This window comes from Ruditapes philippinarum, unplaced genomic scaffold (genome assembly GCF_026571515.1).
Source record: "Ruditapes philippinarum isolate M1 unplaced genomic scaffold, ASM2657151v2 ctg51_1_1_1_1, whole genome shotgun sequence".
NCBI classification, from domain to species: Eukaryota; Metazoa; Mollusca; class Bivalvia; order Venerida; family Veneridae; genus Ruditapes; species Ruditapes philippinarum.
Genome location: NW_026866950.1, coordinates 260,328 through 285,891, shown reverse-complemented (window position 1 = coordinate 285,891; position 25,564 = coordinate 260,328). Strand labels below are relative to the sequence as shown.

Below are 25,564 nucleotides of genomic sequence, written 5' to 3'. Positions count from 1 at the left end.
ACGCGACTCATATGTTTTCTAAGACTGGTTCTAGAAAATGCTTCCCAAGTTATTTAATAAATGTAGAGGAACGCAAATGTTGCATTTTGAATAGTACTAGTGAACTATATCGGACTTTTATGACTTTGTCACCAGTATAGAGCCAGGCCAACCTTGCATATCCTTACGATCAGACCAGGCTCTACAAGTACTGTCGGCTGCTAAATTTTTGTATTTTTTAATTAAAATTCAAATTCAAATAGACTATCCTAAATTTAAAGCAGGGCAAACCCATTATACACATTTAACAGGTTAAGGGTTAATTATATTTCAAGCTTTCCGATTTTGACATTTATGTTTTTGCCAGTGTCAAGTTCTATATAGCCACACCTTGGCGTTAATGACAATTTTCATACTTTTTCTTCAGATGTGAAACAGTGACCCCAGTATTCGGCTGTTACGAAACTGTTGACAAGACACTATCATACCCCGAGTGCTGCCCTAGGCTCGTATGTCCACCATATGTACCACCAAGTTAAATAGGTGTAACTTAGTTTTGTAAATAAATATATGAAATAAGCCCACTGCGTTTTACTTGTTTCTGTGTTACATAGACCCAAATCAGGGGAAGTTAACTACATTTCTCCTGACCATTTGATATAAAGCATTTCATTCCCTTAAAAATGTCCCCACACATTGTGATATGGTAATATCATGTAATTTTCCAACAATAAGATCTTTCAGAATCATCACATGGGGGAACAAGTGAACATGTATTTTGGTTGGCTGGAAAATATTCTTTAGTGTTTAGGAAAGTCGATGTAGATTTCCTGGCTAAGATACCACCGGAACTTTAAAGTCAGCAGGGGTGTTATGAAGTTTTATATTGGTATTAAAATACACTTTGGACACATAAATATATCTAAATAATCTAAAAGCAAATACTTAAAAAATGTATGCAAAATAACTTTATAATTCTTAAACAATACACTTCTTTCCCTATACAGTTTTTCAAGTTGATATCCATCCCTCAAATACTTACTGAGTTTTGATCAAAATTCTTTCGGACGCATAAAATAATATAATTTTTTACTATGAATTGTTTTTATCAAAGTTTAAAGTTTAAACAATACTATAACATATCAACTTCGGCTAGAAATGTTCATAACAAATTGTTAACAATAAAAATGTCCATATAATATAATTTTAGACTTTACTTAGTGATATACTGAAAAGCATTATAATATTATAAGGTATGACACTAAAAAGTCATAAATATAGAGTCTATATCATTTCAAGTTATTTCACGATCATTTAATGAGAAACTGCTCATATACCATAGATACCATAGATTACTCACAAAAATCACATTTAGGGACTTGAGGGCTACTGTTAAGTTTAGATAGTCGAAGATAGTAAAGGAGTTTTGGGCTACTGTTAGCTGATGGTTGAAGCAGAGAGTAAGGGAGATATGCCTGCTGTAAGGTATTGATGGTCGCAGAGAGTAAGGGAGATATGCCTGCTGTAAGGTATTGATGGTCGCAGAGAGTAAGGGAGATATGCCTGCTGTAAGGTATTGATGGTCGCTGAGAGTAAGGGAGATATGCCTGCTGTAAGGTATTGATGGTCGCTGAGAGTAAGGGAGATATGCCTGCTGTAAGGTATTGATGGTCGCAGAGAGTAAGGGAGATATGCCTGCTGTAAGGTATTGATGGTCGCAGAAAGAAAGGGAGATATGCCTGTTGTAAGGTATTGATGGTCGCAGAGAGTAAGGGAGATATGCCTGCTGTAAGGTATTGATGGTCGCAGAAAGTGAGGGAGATATGCCTGCTGTAAGGTATTGATGGTCGCAGAAAGTGAGGGAGATATGCCTGCTGTAAGGTATTGATGGTCGCAGAGAGTAAGGGAGCTGTAGGCTATTGTCAGGTTATTGGTGGCAGGATGAAGTTAGGGATATATGGACTACTGTTAGGTATTGGTGGTATCTGGAAGTTAGGGAGGTGGGCTACTGCGAGTATTTGTGGTAGCAGAGAGTAAGGGAGATATGGTCTACTGTCAGGTATTGATGGTAGCAGTGTTATGGAGTTGTGGGTACTGTCATGTATTGAGAGTAACAGAGAGTCATAATTATTGTCATGGTTCAACATTCCGTTATTTCAAATGATATTAAAGAAGTACGAGCCGCTTTAACGCAGTAATAAACTCGATGAACTTACTTTTTACTTCGTATCCCTCTCTTGGTTAACTGAAATTATATGTTAAAAATTGTCCTCGTGTAATGCACAACCCTGGCTTTGGAAATTGCAAAGGTCTTCACTAATGTCGTCGAATAGCTAGTTTCTTACTGAAAATTACAAATTATTGTTTACAACTATCAGTAAGTTCGTAATTTTCATGCAATAAAAGAATAATACGGTTTTGTGCGACAAAATATGTATGTTTTTGAGACTTAAGTCACTATTGTGTTGATATCCTTTTAGAATAAAACATCTAATAATTATAAATTATCCAACTTTAAACCATAACACAGCTATATAGTTGTCAAATTCTGTTTTTCTCCCTTGAAATTTGAACTATCCATCTTGGATTTGAATCCTTTCAATATCCAACCCATAACCTGCCGGTACCAAAAATGAGTATCCTTCCTTTGCAACAATCATAAGCTGGGATACTCTGAACATTCGTGCAGTCTAATTATACACTATACTGTCGGTAGCTCAGCTTTGTAATATGATTATCTTCAAATGGACTGCCTTGGCAAACCCAATTCGTTAGTAAGGGACTAAGAAATCAGTATTGCCTGCTTTTAAACCGTTTGGAAATGCTCGTCATTGGATTAAAAACATTTTAAAATCAGTGTGGTGTCTTTTGATCAAAATAACGAACTTGATCTTTGTCAATGCCTATATGAACATTCTTATTGATATTTATATTGTTTCCAAATGTCTTATCTAGAAAAATATTCAATGACTTTAAAAATGGATATGTCTTTGGTTGAAAAGATGTAAAAGTCTTAAAAACATATTGCAGTAACTTTTCTAGCACATATACCGGTGATCAAAGCCAGAGTATAGAAATAAACTATGAAAAATAACAAAGGTCAATGACTCCAAATATGCAAAAGAAAGTTATGGTTCTTAAGCATTGCACTTCTCGATGGGATATATCCATCAATGAAGTTACAATTAAGTTGATACTTCGAAACGTTTTGGGTCAGTTTCAGACCAAAAATAAATAATAATAAAAGCCGAGTTCTCCGAAGGAGACATTTGGGTATACTTCTCGCGAGGGTCTAAAGACTTCAAGCTTGCGAGAGAATATCTTGAGTTAGACATGCATGAGACAAACTAAATGATGTAGTAATAAGAGAAAATACGCTGTAAGTAGTAGAGGGGTAGCGACCCCTCTAAGTACTACTACTGTAGTTCCCTCGCGAGAATATTAAATCTCACTACTTTAAATTTATTATAATGGACAGGGCGATACAAGCTCGAGTGTCAACAGACGACATTTTGATTGGCCCAAATCATTTCTTATCAGAACTGCTTGAAACGCATTGTCTTACAAATATTGTTTCATGTTCTCTGTTGTATTGCACATGGTTAAGGCGTAGCATCAGTTTGACTTTGGTTAACCCAGCACAAGAACAATCTATAATAGAAAATGCTTCTGTAATATAAAAGTACTTAATACAGGTTAATTTATGATTTAATTCCATATGTGCATCATTGAATTGGACATTGACACACTATTTCATTTTGCGTTATCTTTGATATTCCGTAGGCCTATCTATACATGTATATAGATTTGCCCTTGCTCATTGCTTTGGTTGAGAATAGATTAGAGACTAAGTCCCTATTAGTGAATTACTTAAGACATTAATTGAGAAATATTTAGGTAAAAGATGCGGCCACCATTTTTGTCTTTGTTCATTATTCAAGCCGTTTTCATACACAAAATTACGTGCGGAAATGCTGAAATTAAAGAGTCAACACTGGAGTTACTGCTAGCAAAGTTTGAACATTTGGAAGGAAAGCTAAAAGCGTATGAAGAGACAAACAATCGACAACAGGTTGAGATCGAAATGCTGAAAAACCAAATACTTCAAAACAAAGAAGGTATTTATGCATGTGCTTGCAGCAATACATTCCATGAAAATACATTCATTTGAAAAATATTTTTTTCTAGTATATTTATTATTACTATTATTATTATATTAGAAATTGATTCTTCATTATGTCTACAAATTAATGTCTGAATATCGGGATACTTATAAATATCGCATATTGACTCTTACTTACTTGATATTTTATTCAGATACGTAATGATGCAAAGAATCGGTATGCAAAGAATCGGTATCCTGCAATTTCACAAACATACGATAAATGCACTTTTTCAGAATACAAATTGAGAAGCAGACGAGAAAACGAGGATCCCATTGCGTTCTACGGAAAGATGATGAACCAACATACAAATCTTTCTACAAATTCTATTCTCAAGTTCAATAATGTTGTCACCAACGTTGGTAGCCCCTACAGCCAAAATAGCGGTCTCTTTATTGCCCCGGTGCCCGGAATCTACGTATTCTCTACCACTATTATGATAGAAAATCGTAATGACGCACACGTGGGTATCTATGTCAACGATAAACTCATGACAAACGTGAAGCTGTACGGATCTGAGCACCAGTATGACACGATGAGTCAAACAGCCATATATAAGCTACAGAAAAATGACACGGTCTCCGTGAGGCGCCATGAAGGTTCCCAGATCCTTCACTTTGATTACACCTCATTCTCCGGATTCCTGTTGCAAGAAGACTACAGTCAAACGAGTATCATCGGTTGACGGTTCTACATTGAATTTTTGAAGCTCTTTGCTTGCCAATAAATTTCAAATAAATTTAAATTTGTTCATGCTACTATCAACTAGCAAATGCAGATATACCAAAGTTCATTTCAACCAAATGGTTCATGAATATATGTTGATTACCTTTATAGCAACATGCTGCCACTTGCTTTATTGCATTTTCAATTTATGTCTTCTTTTTAAAATTTATGATGAACTTCTAACAGAGAAAAGATCAAGGAATCTGTGCTTCAACATAAGCTATGTATTTTATATAAATCAATATTTTCCTCTCTCAATAATGCAATTGACCTGTCCTCCTTTGTATTTGGAACTATCCATTGTCCGTTTCAGTGATGTCAGTATCAAAATTGAACAGAGCTTAAACCTGACTGTGCACTTTACAGGCAGTAATCGTCACCATTTACTGCACTAAGGTGACGAATTAAGCTCTTATCATATGAGATACTGTCACTTGAGCTTATAAAATCCCATGTAAAAATCAACACAAATTAAGTATCACAAAAGTATTTTATTCTTTGTAAACAATAGATTTATAAATAAAAAAATACAACAAGTGGTTATTTAAAATATACCTTTGTGTCTGTAAAACAATACATGTACATATACAGATAAATTAGACTTAAATTTCAAAACACATACGAACTATAAAGTCCAATTCAGTCTGAATACAGTCTAACCATTACATCAAGACTAATTTAAGAAAGAAGGAAAATAGTGGTTTTTGTTAACCGGTGGTCTTTTAATAGGACAAGTTTGTAATGTAACTGCATTAATGTAAAACAAAAACATGGCAGCTTTAATAATCATGGTTGAAATATGTTTTTTTTTTCTCAACAGGTTAGACTGCATTCTAAAAAAGAAACAACAAAATAAAATGTATTTCTATTGCTACTTGGTTTATATACGATTCAACTGAGTTCATGAACTGGATTCTTTTTTTTAATCCCTTTTATTTCACACTGATAATGTGAATATTATACTGTGATTGTATACATTGCTTGCAATGTATACAGAGTTATAAGCTATATCTCAGAAAAGATACAGGTTTAATGCATTACCGAACAACATCCACTCCCGGATAAAAACCGCTATAGAAACTAGTTCTTCATTCTGCAGTAGCGTTACATTCCGACTACACATCATTATAATAGTGTTTTGCAAAGTTGTTTAAATGCTTTGAAATTTCCAAATCGTTCATTTTCATGAAATAATAGACTCTACATTCCTTTAAAGAAAACAAAAAATAACAGTTCATTGATAAAATCGTAGTTTATACCTACGCGTTAAACTTCGCATATACGCATGCGCTTGCTAGCATGAATGAATACATCGTAAATATAGTAAAGTCGTCAGCGCTTATGCTAAAACAATACAAAATAAGCTTTTTTTAAACCGCTAGTGTGTTGTGATTAAATGTCCGATTTTAAAATGTATTACACCAATAGAAAGCTTTGGATCTTAGCGTCATCACAATATAAACTTCAATACATCTTTTGACTCCAAAGTATTTAAATTAACTGTTAAACCTACCATATGTCAGACCATTTTACATGCGATTTATACAGTGAGATACGCAATGATAAGAATAGCCTGTCGTCTGCTAGTTCTAAAAGTGTATATCGGTGTATTATATAAATGGGACGAAACATCTCAGATAGATATTAAATCAAATAAAATTCCCGATTTACATTTATGCAATAAAATTGCCCTAAAATGTTTTACAAAATAAGTATGGAGCACCGTCACAAAATTTACCAGCGTATACCGGAAAATGTTTTGTTTTTTTTTATAAAAAAACTGGCAATTATCGTGACTTCGAAAAATAAAAATTACGTAAGCTATTCTTTTGAATACCTTTTTTACACATGATTTTCCTTTCACTTTTGTATGCCTTAGATTTTTGAAACGAAATATGTTTCGAAATTCAGCGAAGATTGCCTGTTTCAGTACGGGTAAAAATAAAGATTCGGCCGCTCGACCGTTCGACCCATTACAATTCGTCGAACTTGGGATATTGACGTATGGAGCTAAATATAGGCATATGTGGCAAGATTCGACGAGAAGAAATAATCATTTGAAACTGTAAATCAGTGTAAGCATTAAGAAATAAATACATTATGTTATTTTTATCTGCTTATATTAATTGCCGAAAAACACCAAAAAAATACCGAAAAACACTTAAAATACAAAGAAATAATAATTCAGCAATATAAACCATTTTTGATGGTTATTTGATGAAATTGGTTTTGTCGGTTATTTGATGAAATGGGTTCAATAATATCAGTTTTAAATCGATGATATATACAATTGGTATAATTCCAACAAAATAAGTTTTAATCTACTTTTTTCTACCCTTTAAATGATTAAAATTTACTTTCTTTTTGCAACCAGTGTAAATTAGAGAATGATTCTATTCTGTATTAAATGCGATATGAAAGTGTTTTTCGGCAAAGTTACAGTCTAGCGTCAAAAAAACATGGAAAAGCCGGAAAACACATTTTTACGGGCATTAAAATAGTCGTAGTTAAAACAAGAGCCGCTATTTTTTCCAACCTTTTAAATGAATAACTATTACTTTCTTTTGTTACCAATGTAAAATGTCAGTGATGTTTATATTTTTATAAATACAGCATGAAAGTGTTTTTCGGCTACGTATCGGTCTAGCGTCAAAAAAATGAAAAAGCCCAAAAAAAAAAAAAAAAAAAAACACATTTTACTTGCGATGAAATGGGCATTTCAAAAATAGAACTATTAAATAAAATTTTAACCGTCTAAATGAATGATTATAACATTATAATTTATGTGTAAGAAATGTAAAATATCAGTAATATTTTTGTAATAAACATTGTATGAAATTGTTTATCGGCTATGATACTGCCTAGCGTCAAAAAGATAGAAAAAATAAATAAACAAACAACACATTTTACTTGCAATAAAATACTAGATATACATGTATTTTTAAAAAAATGCTGCTAAATATATTTTCAATCGTTTAAATGAATAACTATGACATGGAATTTATTACCTTTGTAAAATGTCAGTTATTTTTTGTAATAAGTACAGTATGAAAAAGTCAGTGGTGAAACTTGTAGGTTGGCTAGCTCAGGGTGAGGTTAGCCTGGGTTCCAGTCTGTCGATTTTTTGTTATGTTTCTGTTTGGCAAAATCGACACTATCAAAACGACGAACGAATACGGAATATTAAGCGCATATGTTATGAACAAAAAAATGTTATGAATAAGCAAAAGCTATCAACGCCTGAATCCCAGGCTAGGTGAGGTTTTAGATTGTTGAATGTCGGCCATCCATCTTATGTCAACTCTAGTCTGTCCACATTTAGCATCGTCGGATACCCACGGCCGAACCATTTACATTTATCAGTTAGGTATCAACCACGTGTATCCGATGCTGACATTACAGTTGTTAACAATCTTCTGGTCATTTAGTTTGTTAACACTCTACTGGTCACCCTTTGTCCCAAATGTGAAACAACATCGTAAGAATGTGTGTGACAGGTGTTGCTCGAGTTTGAACATGGATCACCTTGGTTGAAAATCAGAAGTATGTCACAGTAGCCAAAAAATAGAAAAAAAAATGTTTTAGCTCAATGGTTCATCTAAAGTTAAGAAGTTGGTAACACAACCTGATTATGGAAAAACCCTTGTTAACTTGCTGTCCAATATACATGGATTTCTTGGAAAGGTTGTTCATGAAGACTATATGTAACAATTATTGAATAATGAAAATATTACAGTACATTGAATTGTTGTGATTATAGATTTCATATTTATTAATTAACGATAAAGTAATGCATTTGAAAATTAATGTGTAGAGATTAAAACAACACACCAAAATATATTTATTAATGCATCAAGCCATGTATACTTCAGTACTTTCAGTGCTTTGATTTTACAAGTAAAATTGTTACCAGTAACATGTGTGGAACCAGCAACCTTTTGTCAGTTACCTAGTTTGATATACCTAGTATTCCTCACATGAACAAATCACAAAACCCTTGAAATCTTGAACCAACTGCAATGAGGAGCTTACACTTAACCCGGCTTGCCTTGCTTAACCCTTAACTTGCCGGAACCTGACAGAGATCAGCCCTTGTCATCAGTCTAGAGCCAGACCAGCCTGCACATCCACACAGTATAACCAGGCTCTATACTGGTCAACATAACATTTTTTTCATCTTAATAACCCCTAAAAATTGATAATGGACAGTTCCAAAAACGTAAGCATGACAGTTTGATTTAAGAAATTCAGCAGCTTTAGGGAAAAATAAAATGTATTAGTTGTAATCAATGCACCAATGTGACAAGCTAGTGTTAAGATATATAAAAATGGAGATCATATATTTGTCATAATGATGGCTTTAACATTAATATATATAGAAATAAAGTCTGATGACCCTAAAATGATAATTAATATTATTAATGAAATGTCAAAACTTGTAAAAAAGAAACATAATAAAGTGTTAACTCAATACAATGGCTTAAAAAATGAACAAAATCCTATTTTATTTTCATTTATTAGTACTCCAAATAAAAAGTCTTCTGATATATGGTACTGCTTTAATCAAAATGCAACTGAAGAATATTTGAACAAATAATAATGTCTTGATAAGTATGCTAACAACATTACTTCACTGTTATATTTCAAACACAGAATAATGGTCACTATTCCAAGCTTGCAATAAATACACACAAAAACAAAACAAGGATGACACTAGTTAAATATTAAGTTTTGGCAACAGTTCTCCATATTGCGAAAAATAAGTACATGTATGATTAAAACTTAAAGAAAAAATGGCAGAATATTAAATCATTAGCCCTGTACAATACACAAATTTTGGGGAAAAAATCCCAGAGTGAATTGTCTCCCCTGTATCATAAAACAATGCTGAACTTTTAATCTTGTAATACTGATACAATCTAAGAGACAGTCATCCTAATTTTATTCATATCTCAATCTTTCTATGAACTTTGATAATTGATCTATTGTTAAAAAGAAACAAAAACATGAATCAAACTGCACATTCACAGTAACATTTATCCAGTCAACTCTTACTCCATAAAAGCTGAAATAAACATATTAGCTAAATTGTGTTAAAAAATAGAAAAAAATTTCCTTTAACACAGAAAAATGTGAAGTTCTCCTTAAAAGAATAATAACTTATATAACGTACAAATCAAGAATGGTTTTATTTTTGTAATGGTTTTATTTTTGTAAGCGCTATTTTATAATTACATGACGGTTTGTTTCCAAATATGGTTTATAATTTTTTTAAGAATCCTCTTATTTTGATAATAATCTTGGAATTGTTTTAAAGGGACTCCACTGTTTTGTTTTTTTGGACAAGATGTGACTGGGAAATAACTGTTTCATGTTCCATTTGATGTTAGTCTAGACCAATTATACTTGAATGCAAAATTTCAGACCATTCGCTCACTCTGTTTTCCAGAATAATTATTTTAATTGTGAAAAAAGACCCAAAATTGAAAAGTGTTGCTATGTTTTTCAGTCAAATTGGACTAGGAATAGCATGAAAATACGATTTTCAATTACTTTTTAGTTTATTTCATAATCATCTTTTGCATATAAATTATTTTCTTTTTGCCTGGCTGTTGATCTAAGAAATTCAAATTTCCTGTTTTTAGTCTTTTGGACCTCAGTGGAGTTCCTTTAAAATAAAGCCATAAAAAAAAATTTAAAAATGTCATTTACTGAAATGGATTCTGAACACCTGTACCCAAAACTAGGGATTTTTTTTTAAAATAGGATAAAATAATAAAAGATTGATAAGTTCTGAAGTAGCAAAACTACAGGGAAAATATATTATGTACATTGCTAAAAATATTACAGAGTTTCTCCCATTAAAAATATTGACTTAGTAAGAACAACATTAAATAATAATAATGTTAGTGAATTCTCGAAACAAGTGAAAAACAAATGCTTACTTAACAAACAAAAAAGTAAAACATAAATTTAGCACATGTACATAAATGGCATTTTTAAATATATAAACAAAATATCTATAACATATAAAGTGAATGCATATGCATTTAACAAGCAAGTGTAATCACATGACACTGCGGGAATGAAAATAGAATTTGTCACATTTTGAAAAATCTGTAAATCATTAACATTTTTTTTTCTTGGCACAGTGGTAAAAACATACTGCATTTACTTAACTACAAGCAATGGCAAAAAAATTCTCTTTGACTTCTCTATATGACTTGGTCACATGTAGGACTGGGTCTAAGCTCTCGGCAATTTTTTGCTAACACCAACTCTGTTGAACTGGGAACTAACAAATGACATAGATGCAGGGCCAGAACTTTATTCTTACTGAAATCAATTAAAAAATATGTAAAAAAGTCTGTTTAATAACAAAGAAAAGAAAAAAAATCACTTTTGCTAGTGAAAGTCTATTTTAGGAATAACTCTTAATACTCGTAACTTAAGCATAATAAAAATAAACTTAAATAAATTTTTTAACAATTCTATAAATCTAATCTATTTTCCTAGTTTTCACAACTAAATGCATAGGGAACTTATAAAATAGCTAAAAACATAACAAACATTTGTGAAAAGACAAAAAACAACAAAATCCCATTTTCTAAAAATAGAGTGACATTGATTTACACTGGTTTTGTATGACAGTGATAAACAAGAGCCATGTCAACATGGCCATCCCCCGCCGAATGTGTTAGCTCATTGGAAGAATGTATATGTAGTAGAGCGGAATAATTCCATTTTAAGAGGTCTTTTGGTAATGAAAACTGATGGCTATAGTGATTACAGATTTGAAACCTATGTGAATACTGAAGGTTGAAAATAACAAAGGGCAATTACTGAAAAATAATGCAGGGTAGGTTATCATTCTTGTGTCTGCATCCCTCCTCAGTAAAATCTATCCACCTATGAAGTTTCAAGTTTAAACCTCAAATACTTTTTGAGAAAAAAATCATTCTTGTGCAGTGCACACCTCCTGAGTGAGATCTATGCAGCTATGAAGTTTCATTTTGACATCTCAAAGGCTTTTTGAGTATTGCTCTGGACAAAAATTAATTTTGAAAAATAACAAAGGGCAATAACTCAAAAATAATGCAGGGTAGAGTTATCATTCTTAAGCACTGCACTCCTCCTCAATGAGATCCATCCACCTTTGAAGTTTCAAGTTGATACCTCAAATACTTTTTGAGATAAGCTCTGGACAAAATAGCATGAAAAAAAAAGGGCAATAACTCAAAAATTGTATAGGGAAGAGTTATCATTCTTGCGCACAACATTCCTCCTCAATAAGATCTATCCACCTATGACATTTCATGTTGATATCTCAAACACTTTTTGAGTTATGCTCCACATAGGTGAAAAATTAGGTATGAAAAATAACAAAGGGCAATAACTCAAAAATTATGAAAGGTAGAGTTATTATTCTTGTGCACTGCACACCTCCTGAGTGAGATCTATGCACCTATGAAGTTTCATGTTAATATCTCATAGGCTTTTGGAGTTATGCTCTGGACAAAAATCAATTTTGAAAAATAACAAAGGGCAATAACTCAAAAATCATGCAAGGTAGAGTTATCATTCTTGTGCACTGCACTCCTCCTCAATGAGGTCTATCCACCTATGAAGTTTCAAGTTGATAACTCAAATACTTTTAGAGATATGCTCCAGACAAAAATGTCGGACGGAAGGACGGACGGACGGAAGGTCGGACGGACGGAGACTATTTCTATATCCTCCGCCGAAATTTTTCGGCGGGGGATAATAAAAACTCATATTCTGCAACTATTTCTGAAGATATAGGATCAGAAAGTTTAAATATTAAAATAAATTATATCTATAAATCTTAAGAGAGTTTGACCCTTGAATGGTTTTGACTAAGATAATATTTATAATAAAGATAATGCCAATTCCCTTATGGACAATTTCTGCAATGCTTAACTTTAACCATAGCTCAAAGTGTATTGAATTTGATATTTTATCTCTCATTTTAAATATCAAATTAAAAACAATTCAGGAATTGAGTAGTGGTTCTATAAATTAATCACCAAAAAAGAAGTTACAGTAACTATTCATAAAAGACTTGCAATAATTTGAACAGAAGATAGACAAAAAAGAAAAGAAGCTAAATACTGGTATTTCTATATGAATACAACACTTCCTTTTTACCATATCTAAAAATTAAATTATGTCACTGGTTAACATTGAAATACAATATTTGATCGGACAAAATGTGTCTGTACTCTGCAGGGACTCTCTCTCTATATATATACTATATTCTCTACACATATATTATATAATGTATATTAATACTACAAATATAAAATACTTTTGACACTGTCTTTAAATGTAAGCAATAAATAATATACCCTACCTTAACCCTTTCAGTGTCCATAATAATAATAACTAGACCTATCACTGAAGGTGATTAATACCCCCACCAACAACTTTGACTTTTTGAAAAAATAGTAGTCTGAAGAAAAATTTGAACACAAACTATCAACTGTGAACAAAGAAATATTTCAATTAATTGTAATCGCAACTGGGGTCTCGAAATAAGCTAGCTATACACCAAGTTTGATTACAATATCTCATTCCTAACTCTAGTTATTGTCAGGAAACCATTTTTTCTATTTTTAGTAACACTGTAACAGTGACCTTGACCCTAGGGGGTCCAAATGCAATACCAACCCAGGTCTTCATATAAGCTTCCTATACACCAAATAAGATTACAATATCTCATTCCTAACTCTAGTTATTGTCCGAAAACCATTTTTCGTAACGGTGACCTTGACCTTGACCCCAGGGGGCCCAAATGCAATACCAACCAAAGTCTTCATATAGGCTTGCTATACGCCAAGTTTGATAACAATATCTCATTCCTAACTCTTGTTATTGTCCGGAAACCATTTTTCTATTTTTAGTAACACTGTAACGGTGACCTTGACCCTAGGGGGTCCAAATGCAATACCAACCCAGGTCTTCATATAAGCTTCCTTTACACCAAATTAGATTACAATATCTCATTCCTAACTCTAGTTATTGTCCGGAAACCATTTGTCTATTTTTCCTAACGGTGACCTTGACCTTGACCCCAGGGGGTCCAAATGCAATACCAACCCAGGTCTTCATATAAGCTTGCTATACACCAAGTTTGATTACAGTATGTCATTCCTAAGTCAAGTTATTGATTACAATATCTCATTCCTAACTCTAGTTATTGTCCGGAAACCATTTGTCTATTTTTCCTAACGGTGACCTTGACCTTGACCCCAGGGGGTCCAAATGCAATACCAACCCAGGTCTTCATATAAGCTTGCTATACACCAAGTTTGATTACAGTATGTCATTCCTAAGTCAAGTTATTGTCCGGAAACCATTTTTCTATTTTTAGTAACAGTGACCTTGACCTTGACCCCAGAGGGCCCAAATGCAATACCAACCCAGGTCTTTATATAAGCTTGCTATACGCCAAGTTTAATAACAATATCTCATTCCTAACTCTAGTTATTGTCCGGAAACCATTTTTCTATTTTTAGTAACAGTGACCTTGACCTTGACCCCAGAGGGCCCAAATGCAATACCAACCCAGGTCTTTATATAAGCTTGCTATACGCCAAGTTTAATAACAATATCTCATTCCTAACTCTAGTTATTGTCCGGAAACCATTTTTCTATTTTTAGTAACGGTGACCTTGACCTTGACCCCAGGGGGTCCAAATGCAATACCAACCGGAGTTTTCACATAAGGTTGCTATATACCAAGTTTGATTACAATACCTCATTCCAAACTCTAGTTATCGTCCGGAAACCATGATGTGGACCGACCGACGGACCGACCGACAAGCTGACTCCTATATACCCCCCCTAAACTTCGTTCCTAACTCTAGTTATTGTCAGGAAACCATTTTTTCTATTTTTAGTAACACTGTAACAGTGACCTTGACCCTAGGGGGTCCAAATGCAATACCAACCCAGGTCTTCATATAAGCTTCCTATACACCAAATAAGATTACAATATCTCATTCCTAACTCTAGTTATTGTCCGAAAACCATTTTTCGTAACGGTGACCTTGACCCCAGGGGGCCCAAATGCAATACCAACCAAAGTCTTCATATAGGCTTGCTATATGCCAAGTTTGATAACAATATTGTTTGATTTTATTAACCTGTCAATTCCATACTGATTATACGGTCAATGCACAGAATGTATTAATATTCGATAACTGTTCGGTAAATTCCGTGAGATGTGCGCAGTAAGATGTGATTAAATTCATCTTGTTATTTTGAATTAGTTACACTGACCGTAATAGTGCAATAGGGTAAACCACTGGTATATTTTATCTGAATGTTCAACGTGTTGTAGGATCGAGACAGAGTATGTCCAGTATTTTTTTTTATTCATAACTATTTTCAACATGTTTTTTAAGTTATGGTTGTTCTGTTTTTAATATGTTTTGCACCTTTTTATAAATACTATACATTTGTATATAACAATGTTTAAGAATTAATACTGAAAATTCATTCCGATTAAAATAAATAAATATAATTATACAATATAAAATGTGACAATTCACTGTTTCTTAGTTGGTTCATATCCGTGTAGACAAATTGCAAGCGCTTGACCATTTTCATTAAAATATACTTAAAAATAAAGAAAGAATAAGTCTAAAAAGAATGTCAAAAAGGGATCGAACCTCGGACCCCTCATGCATTTGGTATTCACTTAACCGACTGTGCTATTGCGGATGTTACAAGAACCTACATTAATCTAGTGAGAGTTTTCCAAACGTAAGTGATACACTCCATATTAATTCTCGTAAAATAAGCGGAAAAACCCGAAGTATGATCGAATATGTAAATGAGTGCTATAATGTATTCATAATTGACAGGTCAATAAAATCAGACTATATCTCATTCCTAACTCTTGTTATTGTCCGGAAACCATTTTTCTATTTTTAGTAACACTGTAACGGTGACCTTGACCCTAGGGGGTCCAAATGCAATACCAACCCAGGTCTTCATATAAGCTTCCTTTACACCAAATTAGATTACAATATCTCATTCCTAACTCTAGTTATTGTCCGGAAACCATTTGTCTATTTTTCCTAACGGTGACCTTGACCTTGACCCCAGGGGGTCCAAATGTAATACCAACCCAGGTCTTCATATAAGCTTGCTATACACCAAGTTTGATTACAGTATGTCATTCCTAAGTCAAGTTATTGTCCGGAAACCATTTTTCTATTTTTAGTAACAGTGACCTTGACCTTGACCCCAGAGGGCCCAAATGCAATACCAACCCAGGTCTTTATATAAGCTTGCTATACGCCAAGTTTGATAACAATATCTCATTCCTAACTCTAGTTATTGTCCGGAAACCATTTTTCTATTTTTAGTAACGGTGACCTTGACCTTGACCCCAGGGGGTCCAAATGCAATACCAACCGGAGTTTTCACATAAGGTTGCTATATACCAAGTTTGATTACAATACCTCATTCCAAACTCTAGTTATCGTCCGGAAACCATGATGTGGACCGACCGACGGACCGACCGACCGACAAGCTGACTCCTATATACCCCCCCTAAACTTCGTTTGTGGGGGTATAATAAATTGTCTATGGCAAATAGAAGAGTGCCAGGTCCTAACATTCATACAGTCTCACTAGGCTTTTTACTCCTGGCTTCTGAATTTTAAAAGTTTCCTACAGAAACCCCTTCAGCATATAATAGACTGTCCCAAATTCAAAACAGGGAAAATCCATTATACAAATTTAGTAGTATAATATGGTCGACTGTTCAATAACTAGTATCATTTTGACTTTTGACACTGATATACCTTCAGTTATTAATGGACTATTCTAAATTCTAAGCAGGGAAAGTCCATTTTTTCAAATCTAGCGGGGTAAGGGTGAAATAAGGTATGGTTATTAACAGAGATTCACTAATAGCACCTTTTCAAGACGCTACATTAATTCCAAATAATTATTACATCTGAAACAAAACATATTTAAAAAAAAAAAAACCTAATTATTTCACATACATTATAATAACTATACATGTATTTCTTTCATGATTAAAGTTCAATTCTGCTCATGGCCACATTTTCATTTTACATCTCTACTTGTGAAAATTTTGCAAAGCTAGTTCAACTTGTAACAAAGTAAGCACCAAATCATAACCACTTATTAATCAGCTCTTTTTTGTAATTCCAATGGAACATTGTATATTTATTGACAAAACCTTAAGAAATACAAAATAATATAGGATATTCTACAGATTTGCAAGAGACACAGAAATAATTTAAAAGTATCTCTCAGAAAATGCACAGACTGTACTTTAGAAAATCTAAATCAGAGCTGGAAAAACTGGTGCACTTTTAAAATATTTCAGCAAATGACCATGGTAATTATATACCTAACTGAAGAATATACATAGTTCTGCTCAATATTCCATCATTCCAATCTTGCTACCCCAAAAATTTATTACCAGAATGTTTTTGATATGAAGAAATGTCAAATTCTTTAAAAAAGGACAAGTTTTACAAGCATATTGTGTGTAGTTTCTTTCTTAACGAAGCAATCTATGTTAATGAAAGCTTGCTAACTTGAAGAAGTTTTATCATCATTTTGGCCTATGATCGCATCAACAAGAAGCGTTGTGATCTGATCTATCTGTTCATCGCGCATATCTTTGGCTCGTCTCACCTGCGGAGATGCGTCAGTCCCCGTTCCACGTGTAGGTGAATTCAAAGCTGAATCAGTGAATTCTCCAGTTGGAATACTGATAGAAAGAGCCTGAGCTGAAGGTTTAATGATAGTTTTTATCTGTACAGAAGGTGGCTGAGGCCCCTCAGAATTTTCAATAAATTCATCATCTAATTCCAGTTCAGGGGAAGGAACCGGTTCCCTGATTCCTGAGTAGGCCATGTGACCTCTTGGTACATCACTGGACATACCCTGCTGTTGATACTCTGTGTTTTTCTTCTGCTGTCCAGGGTTAGGATTTTTCACTGGAGTTGCTATCTGGATATATTCAGCTTCATTTTGCCTGTACCCAGTCATACTGACCAAAGAACTTGATCCTAGAGATCGCTGTGTAGATTTAGCAGATTTCAACCCGCTACGTGAACTACGAGCACTTCCTACACGACCTTGAACTTGCTTTGGAATGTAAGGTGATTTATTACCATAAATGCTAGGAGGATTTCCTGTAGATTCACTAGACAATGGCCGCTGTCCGTTTGGTACACTAAGAGTCCCTATAATGTCAAGATCGACTTCCTGATATTTGGTACTAAATGTGGGTTGGGACGGTTTCACTTTCGGATGTCTCTGCTCACTGCTACCACTTGAAACAATGCTTATTTTACTTGGGCTATACAAACCATCCTGACCGTGACCATTTGGCTCTGCTAAACTGAATGTAACAGAATGTTTTTCAACATCTTCATGGTGGCCATTTTGTTTCTCTTTATTTTTACTATCACAATTTTGTTTTATCACTTCATCAACAGTTAAACTTTCAATTTTTTTCTCCTCCGCCTCTGACTTGGAGTCAATTGTAACAACAGTTATTTTATTATCTCTCTCTTTCCCATCAATACATGGTTTGGTTTTCTTGCGCTGTTTCACGCGGAAACCGTCTTTTCTGTTGCCCATCGATGATGCCGTCCCTGTGTTGACGTCATTTGGCAGTAGCTTTGTAAACACGACTGGTTTTGAAGTACATAAACTCTGAAGAAGAAACAAGCCACAACATTGTATACAATGCAATAATCTATATTCAAAATTAAACCATTTTTCTAAACAAATAAGAACTATTGTTACTATAAATCTATAATAATCAAATTAAATATTCAATTATTGTTAATACTAATGAAAGCAGGTACCTGACTGGATCTATCAATTGGGGGCCCTCTAGGGGTGATTATTTTTGCCTCTGAGGCTTGAACCTGGTCATCCCAGGAGAGTGGTATCACCATGTTATCATTCTTTGCCATATTCTCCTTAAATTCATCCTCCTCAGGTTTCCTGTAAACATCACATTATATATCAGTCAATGAAATCATTTCTTTCTTTTCTTATATTTTCATGGGTTTAAGCAAGAATTTATAAAGATTTTTTTATAATTCTACACAAGTCTTTAAGCACTATGTTAATGAATTATGTAAACTTTACAAGAGTTTCCTAGTGTTTTTACTAGTATTCACAAAGTATCTACAAATGACTGTCAACATCACCATATAAATGTATGGAAAAGGCATCATTGAATGACAAAATTTGAAACAATTTTGATGCTAATGTAGTTTTAAGATATTAAGCAGATATAAATTGAATACAACTTTGAAGTAGACTTGCACAACTTAAAGTTTGTAAATATCTTTCAGTAGTTTTAGTGATATTTACATCAAAGATGCTAAATTTGCGCATTAATCAGCATAAAATTTGTAAAGGCTGAGGCTCAGGCCTGGTACTGTTGGCACACACTTTTTATGATTATCACTTGCCCTGACAAAAGGTTAACTAACCTCATTTTACATTTCTTATAATTAATTCAAATTTCTCAAATTAAAAACCAATATTTTATTTCTATTTCAGAATAAACTTTTCGAAAACAATACTTTATGTCTATATGAGAAATATCATTTCAAAAACAATATTATAATTATGTCTCTTTGAGAATAAACTATTCAAAAAGTAAAAATACTTACACATAACTATCCTCTTTACTCCATTTTTTCACTTTCAAGTCTTGCGACTGTATATTCCCATTTATACCAATTCTGATCTTGTCGCCTTTTTGTAACTGCTGGGCTATCCGGCTCCCTACCCCACCCTCCACATTGTAATAGTCATTGGCAGTCTCCAAATCTGTAAACAAAACAAAATTTGTTGTACCCTGTCCCCTCTTCATTTTTCCCAGCCAATTAACAAGCAAATTCAAAACTGAAATTACAGTGTAATTAACAATTAAATTTAACAAGAACCCATTGAAAAAATATCCACTAATTACCAGATACTCTGCAGTGAAAATGAAAAATCCAATTTTATTAATTGTTTAATTTGTTTGGACTTCTCATTTTCCAACAACGATTTACAGCAAACATTATTACGCCAATATCTGTAAAACAGCATCAACTATTTATAACACCAGTTTTATATTTCAGCCTATTGATTCTTGAATCATTATATAAAATTAAAAAAATGATAACAAAAAAAAAAGGAGATAAATAGCTACTTTTGAATCTGTTCTACATAAAATATGGATAGAAAGTTTGACAAGAAATCTATTCTTTATCAAAAATATATTCAATATAATGGTAAAACTGACATTGTCAACCGTATATAATAGACAGATTGTCATTCTATATTCTTCCATTCATTAGATTTTAGTGTAAAATTTCAATAGATAAAAAAACAACAAAAACAAACTAAGATCAGATTTATTGATTTGATATTATGGTATCATTTACATATAATGACAGATGTTATCTGTAGTGAGTAACAACCCTCTTCCACTTGTCAGAGTATTTCTACTAGGTATATTCCTTGTCTAAATGCCACAACTGTCCTATAATCTAAATCTATAAAATCTTGAAATATTGCTTTTAATTTACATGCTTTTCAATCAAGGATTAGAAGAGATTACAATCAAATCAAAATGTTCTGCTGATTTCAAAATTCATTTTAAGCCTTATATATTTTTCAGTGCACATACTTATAGAGCCCCAGTGTTACTGGGCACATGTGAGTATAATCAAGGCCTTGGGAAAATTGAATTTTAAATTTATATGAGAGAAAGAAAGTCATGTGTGGGAAATCACACGAAAAATAGGAACATGACAGCTGTGACTCGAACTGGATTTCTGGTCTACTATGCAAACCAATACACCAGAGCAGCCATTGCGCTTTCTTTGTGCTAATTTACCTTAGTGTGATGTTATCACTTTTATAACCATAGCGGCAATATATATATATATTTTTATATAAAGAAGTAATAGTGTGATCACAAATTTGGTATTTCAAATAAAGACTATGAAACTCCACATAAATGTTGCTGTCTGCCACTGATTCGGTTGAAACCGATTTGGTTTGACTTTGTTATAAGATAAGTCATATCTGTTTAAATATGAAAATTGATGTCAGTGTAGGTCAAGCTTTGTCTTTTTATTGAAAAAAAGTTTCCCGCCATTAAAAAGTTCATAGAAACTTCCACTTGTTTGAAAACTTGTGATTTAGATCAAGAAATAAAAACTTTAGTGCTGTATTCCAATAAGTAATATTGCTCAAGTGGTTTGTGCCAAGCTGTATTTCAACTGACCCCCCCCCCCACCCCCTCCCAAAAGTGAGTGTAAATACAACTTTTAAATGTGAATGCAATTGATACAATCAGCCAGAATAACACGCTCAACCATTTACTATATACTGTCGGTAAATTTCAAGATTAACAACTGAAGGGAAGGATTAATTCCACTTGCAGCTTTAAGCAGTTACACCTGGCAAAATTGTATTCATTTACAAAATCAGACACTAGCCCATATTTGCTAACACCCCCCTCCCCCATTTCCACCCCTTATACCAAATTTTCAGTAATTAACAAAGCATCATCAGGGTATGTTCTTCAATGATTCAAAATGATGGCATATCAATCTGAACAATGTATTTTTTGTTATACATCAAAAAAGCTATTCACACTAGCATGCTGGTATTTGTCAAGTTATATAACATTCTCACATGCAATCTAAAAGCATATTCTAAAACTGTTTTCACCACAGATAATGACAAAGTCAATATAATTTTGCAGAAGTCAAAGAACTACTTTTTCTACAAAATGAAAGAAAGGATTTGAATGAACTTGATTTAAAACTTTCTGTATAATTCACTTTGTTTATTAAGTAAATATTATCTACCCGTATCTTAAATGGTTTGATTTGAAGATAGCTAATAATTAGAAGTGTAAATATATCAAAACCTCGCGATAAATAAGTTTGTTTTTTATTATTGCATTTGTATGAATTTTGTACCCAAACACAATAAATACATTGAAAATTTTGTCAATACTTGCAAAAATCTATTATAAAACAGACTAAAGATTCTTATTTTGTACATAAAAGATTTTGTATCTGTATAAAATTGAATCAAATGCATCTACATTGTGATCAGATCTGCATTAGAAAAATATAAATTTTCAAGTGAATTGTTGAATGTCTGAATGAAACCATTAAAAGTTATCTGTTCACTCAATAAGCTTGTAGCAAAATATATACAGTAGCTTAACTTTGTTGTCAACAAGATTGCATTTGAGAAAAATGCTATGCCACCGCATGGTTCAAATTTCATAGCTGTACATCAAAGGACAAGAAAGTAGGTCACATCATCAAAATCTAGGTCAAAGTTCAATTTAACAACTAAAACTGTGCACATGGTCAAAATGTCATTGCTGTACATCAAAGGACAAGAAAGTAGGTCACTGTCCCCTTGGGCAAGGCATAATTTTGACCCAAGGGTTTAATAACAATCTTGATACAGGTCCACCAAACAACATTTCAAATCAAATATCAAAGCTATAGCTTTCTCCCATTCAGAAAACATTTGTTTTATTTTCTGGTTTTACTACGTGTACACAATGAGAATCACTGCCCCCGGGCAGGGCCAATTTTTGACATTTAAACAACTTTGGTAGAGGACCTATAGATGATATTATATATCAAACATTTAAGCTCTATGCCTTGAACCTTCAGACAGAAATTTTTTTTTTCACTATATGTCCATAATGAAAATCAATGACCCCCGGGGCTGAATCAATTTTGACCCCAGGGCTATAATTTGGACAATCTTGCTAGAGGTTCACTACACAATGTTTCATGCAAAATATCTTATCTCTATCCTTTGTAAATTTAGAGAAGATGATTTTTTAAGTTTTAACTATATACATATAAGATAAACCTATGGCTCCCAGGGGCGGGGCTAATTTTGACACAAGAGGCAAAATTTGAACAACTTTGGTAGAGTACCTTTAGATGATGTTATTTAACAAATATTAAAGCTCTAAGCCTTGTACCTTCAGACAATAAGATTTTTTGTTTTTTTACTATATGTATATATTGAAATCAATGACCCCCAGGGCGGGGGCAATTTTGACCCCAGGGCTATAATTTGAACAATCTTGCTAGAGGTTTACAACGCAATGTTTCATGCAAAATATCTAACCTCTAGCATTTGTCAATTGCTAGAAGAATTTTTTTAAAGTTTTTACTATATACATATAAGGAAAACCAATGACCCCTGGGCGGGGCCGATTTTGACCCCAGGGCTATAATTTGAACAATCTGGGTAGAGGTCTACCAGACAATGCCTTATGCAAAATATCTAAGCTCTAGGCCTTTTGGGTCTTTACAAGAAGGTGTTTTAAGTTTTTACTATATGTACATATAGCGAAAATCAATGACCCCGGGGCGGGTCCGATTTTGACCCAAGGGCTATAATTTGAACAATCTTGGTAAGGGTCTACCAGATGATGCCTTATGCAAAATATCTAAGCTCTAGGCCTTTTGGGTTTTTACAAGAAGGTATTTTAAGTTTTTACAATATGTACATAGTGAAAATCAATGACCCCGGGGCGGGGCCAATTTTGACCCCAGGGCTATAATTTGAACAATCTTGTTAGAGGTCTACCAGACAATGCCTTATGCAAAATATCTAAGCTCTAGGCCTTTTGGGTCTTTACAAGAAGATTTTTTAAATTTATTCTTATAATTCCTTTTGGTTGCCATGGCAACCAGATTTCTGCATGGAATGAAATTCTTTGAACAACTTTGGAAGCCCTTCACCCAAGGAACAATCCTGCCAAGTTTGGTTGAAATTGGACTAGTGGTTTTTCACAAGAAGATTTTTTAAGTTCACTATATAATCTATATAACACACACACAAACACACACACAAACACACACACACACAGGTGAATCGCTATATGCGCCACCGCATCGCAGATGCTGCGGTGGCATAAAAATAATGTTAACTGTTACCAGCTAGGTATGTGTACAAGATTTGCGCTCCTTTGAAGTGATATCAGTCTAATTAAAGTGTACGGGTTTTTCAGTATTAAAATACAAAAATTGAACTACCAACAGTATAGAGCGTGGTGAGACGGCAACAAACTGCGGACTTGTTGAGCTCTATTTTGGTGGCAAAATCTGGTTATAACAGGTTAAATATTAATATAGCATGACTGAAAACTGACAAAGTTGACGAATACAATTTTAAATGCCAAAACCTGTATAATACAAAAAATAAACCCAGCCTTACACCTAGCATTAATTTGCATTATTATATAAGATAAGGTGGACAGGACATCAAAATTTGATGCTAGTGTATGAGAACAGTTTTAAAAGGATAGGATCCCCATATCTCCAAAAATTGCTTTCAAAATAATGCCCCTTGTCTAACAACTGAAACGTGTCATAATAAGCAAGTATTTCAAGTTTCATGCTAGCCTGGGTTTCAGGCGTTGATAGTTTTTACTTATTTATAACATTTTTTTTCTTTATTCATAACATATGCGCTATTCTGTATTCTTCCGTCATTTTGATTGTCAATTTGCCAAACAGAAGAGAACCATAAAAAATATCGACAGACTCGAACCCAGGTTAGTTTCATGCTGATAACTTTTGAAATGTTTTAATAATGGGCTACATTTAAGTTTTTGTATGACCATGAAGACAATGCCGTTGACTTTTTCTTCAAAACAGATGAGCGAAAAAATGACATTTCAGTCTGTACCTACTCAATTTACTCTTATCATTCCTAATTCTGTAGCAGACACTTGTCAAATTGTGCATGAAATTTTCAAATTCACCATTGAATATATCACCATTCAAAAGGCAGTTTATGATACAATCCGATTTTTCTAATGACATTTTTCTGACAGTCAGTACTCAGAAATTCAAAATAAGAAAACTAACAGAATACTCACTAAAACTAATGTACTTATTATTTTGTCATTTCTTAGCATATAAGGTATATAATTTCCATCAATACTAAAACAACAAAAAAGAAATGAAGGAAAAAATAAATAATGTAAACTTCCTCTGACCCAAAATCTACTAAACAATTAAAAACAAGCAATTATCATAGTATTGCAAGCAATCCATAAGTCCCCTACCGGCGGGTAAGAGCCCAAGCAACATTTTGAAGGGCCATTCACTTAGGTTCCTATTTTAAGTAAATTTGTTGAAAAAGTTCTTTAAAAGTGATCACAGGAAACAGTTTTTATGTACAGACAGACGGACTGAAAGACACTCTAAAGTTATTTTTTAAACATCCCTGTTATCAAAATATAACATTTTTAAAATCCTATCATGATTGAAGAAGTTGGAGTAAAAATTACCAATTTCTCAAAAAAAAGTCTAAGTTCAAAAGGGGCATAATTCTGGAAATAGTCTTGCTAGAGTATTGAACACTCACAAAATTTAATGTTGAGTGATAATATGAAACATTTATATGAAGTTTGAAGTAGATACATTCAGAAAAAGAAGTTATTAAAAAAAAAAAGAGTTTTTTTCATGAAAATTTTAAGTTCAAGGGAGGTAATTCTGATAAACTTTGTGCTAGAGTTGTAAACCTTGTCACATATGATGTGGTTGATGACAAGCAACTTATATTTAAAGTTTGAAGAAAATACCTTAAGAAATAAA

At 33.2% G+C, this 25,564-nt stretch overlaps 2 protein-coding genes across 9 annotated transcripts in view; one reads left to right on the top strand and one right to left on the bottom strand.

The window, feature by feature from the left end:
* Positions 1-3,783: 3,783 nt before the first annotated feature.
* Positions 3,784-4,887, top strand: LOC132734298 (complement C1q-like protein 3). Its single transcript, XM_060721010.1, has 2 exons — positions 3,784-4,097; positions 4,379-4,887. The coding sequence occupies exons 1-2, from the start codon at positions 3,884-3,886 to the stop codon at positions 4,825-4,827; spliced, it is 663 nt and encodes a 220-aa protein (XP_060576993.1). The 5' UTR covers positions 3,784-3,883; the 3' UTR covers positions 4,828-4,887.
* An 11,997-nt stretch (positions 4,888-16,884) lies between these two features.
* Positions 16,885-25,564, bottom strand: part of LOC132734295 (uncharacterized) — a 39,799-nt gene continuing 31,119 nt past the window's right edge. For all 8 annotated transcript variants that reach the window (XM_060721002.1, XM_060721000.1, XM_060721004.1 and 5 more), the window contains 3 exons: positions 19,583-19,742; positions 18,761-18,902; positions 16,885-18,605 (listed from right to left, as the gene is read on the bottom strand). In XM_060721002.1, coding sequence (XP_060576985.1) covers positions 17,472-18,605; positions 18,761-18,902; positions 19,583-19,742 — 1,436 coding nt within the window. In that variant the 3' untranslated portion in view covers positions 16,885-17,471. The remainder of the gene's footprint in view (positions 18,606-18,760; positions 18,903-19,582; positions 19,743-25,564) is intronic.

What these genes read in the sequence shown, in the direction of transcription:
- LOC132734298 (XM_060721010.1), top strand. Translation starts at nt 3,884, where the DNA reads ATGCGGCCACCATTTTTGTCTTTGTTCATTATTCAAGCCGTTTTCATA. An exon ending in AATACTTCAAAACAAAGAAG is followed by an intron (nt 4,098 to 4,378) that starts GTATTTATGCAT and finishes GCACTTTTTCAG; the next exon opens with AATACAAATTGAGAAGCAGA.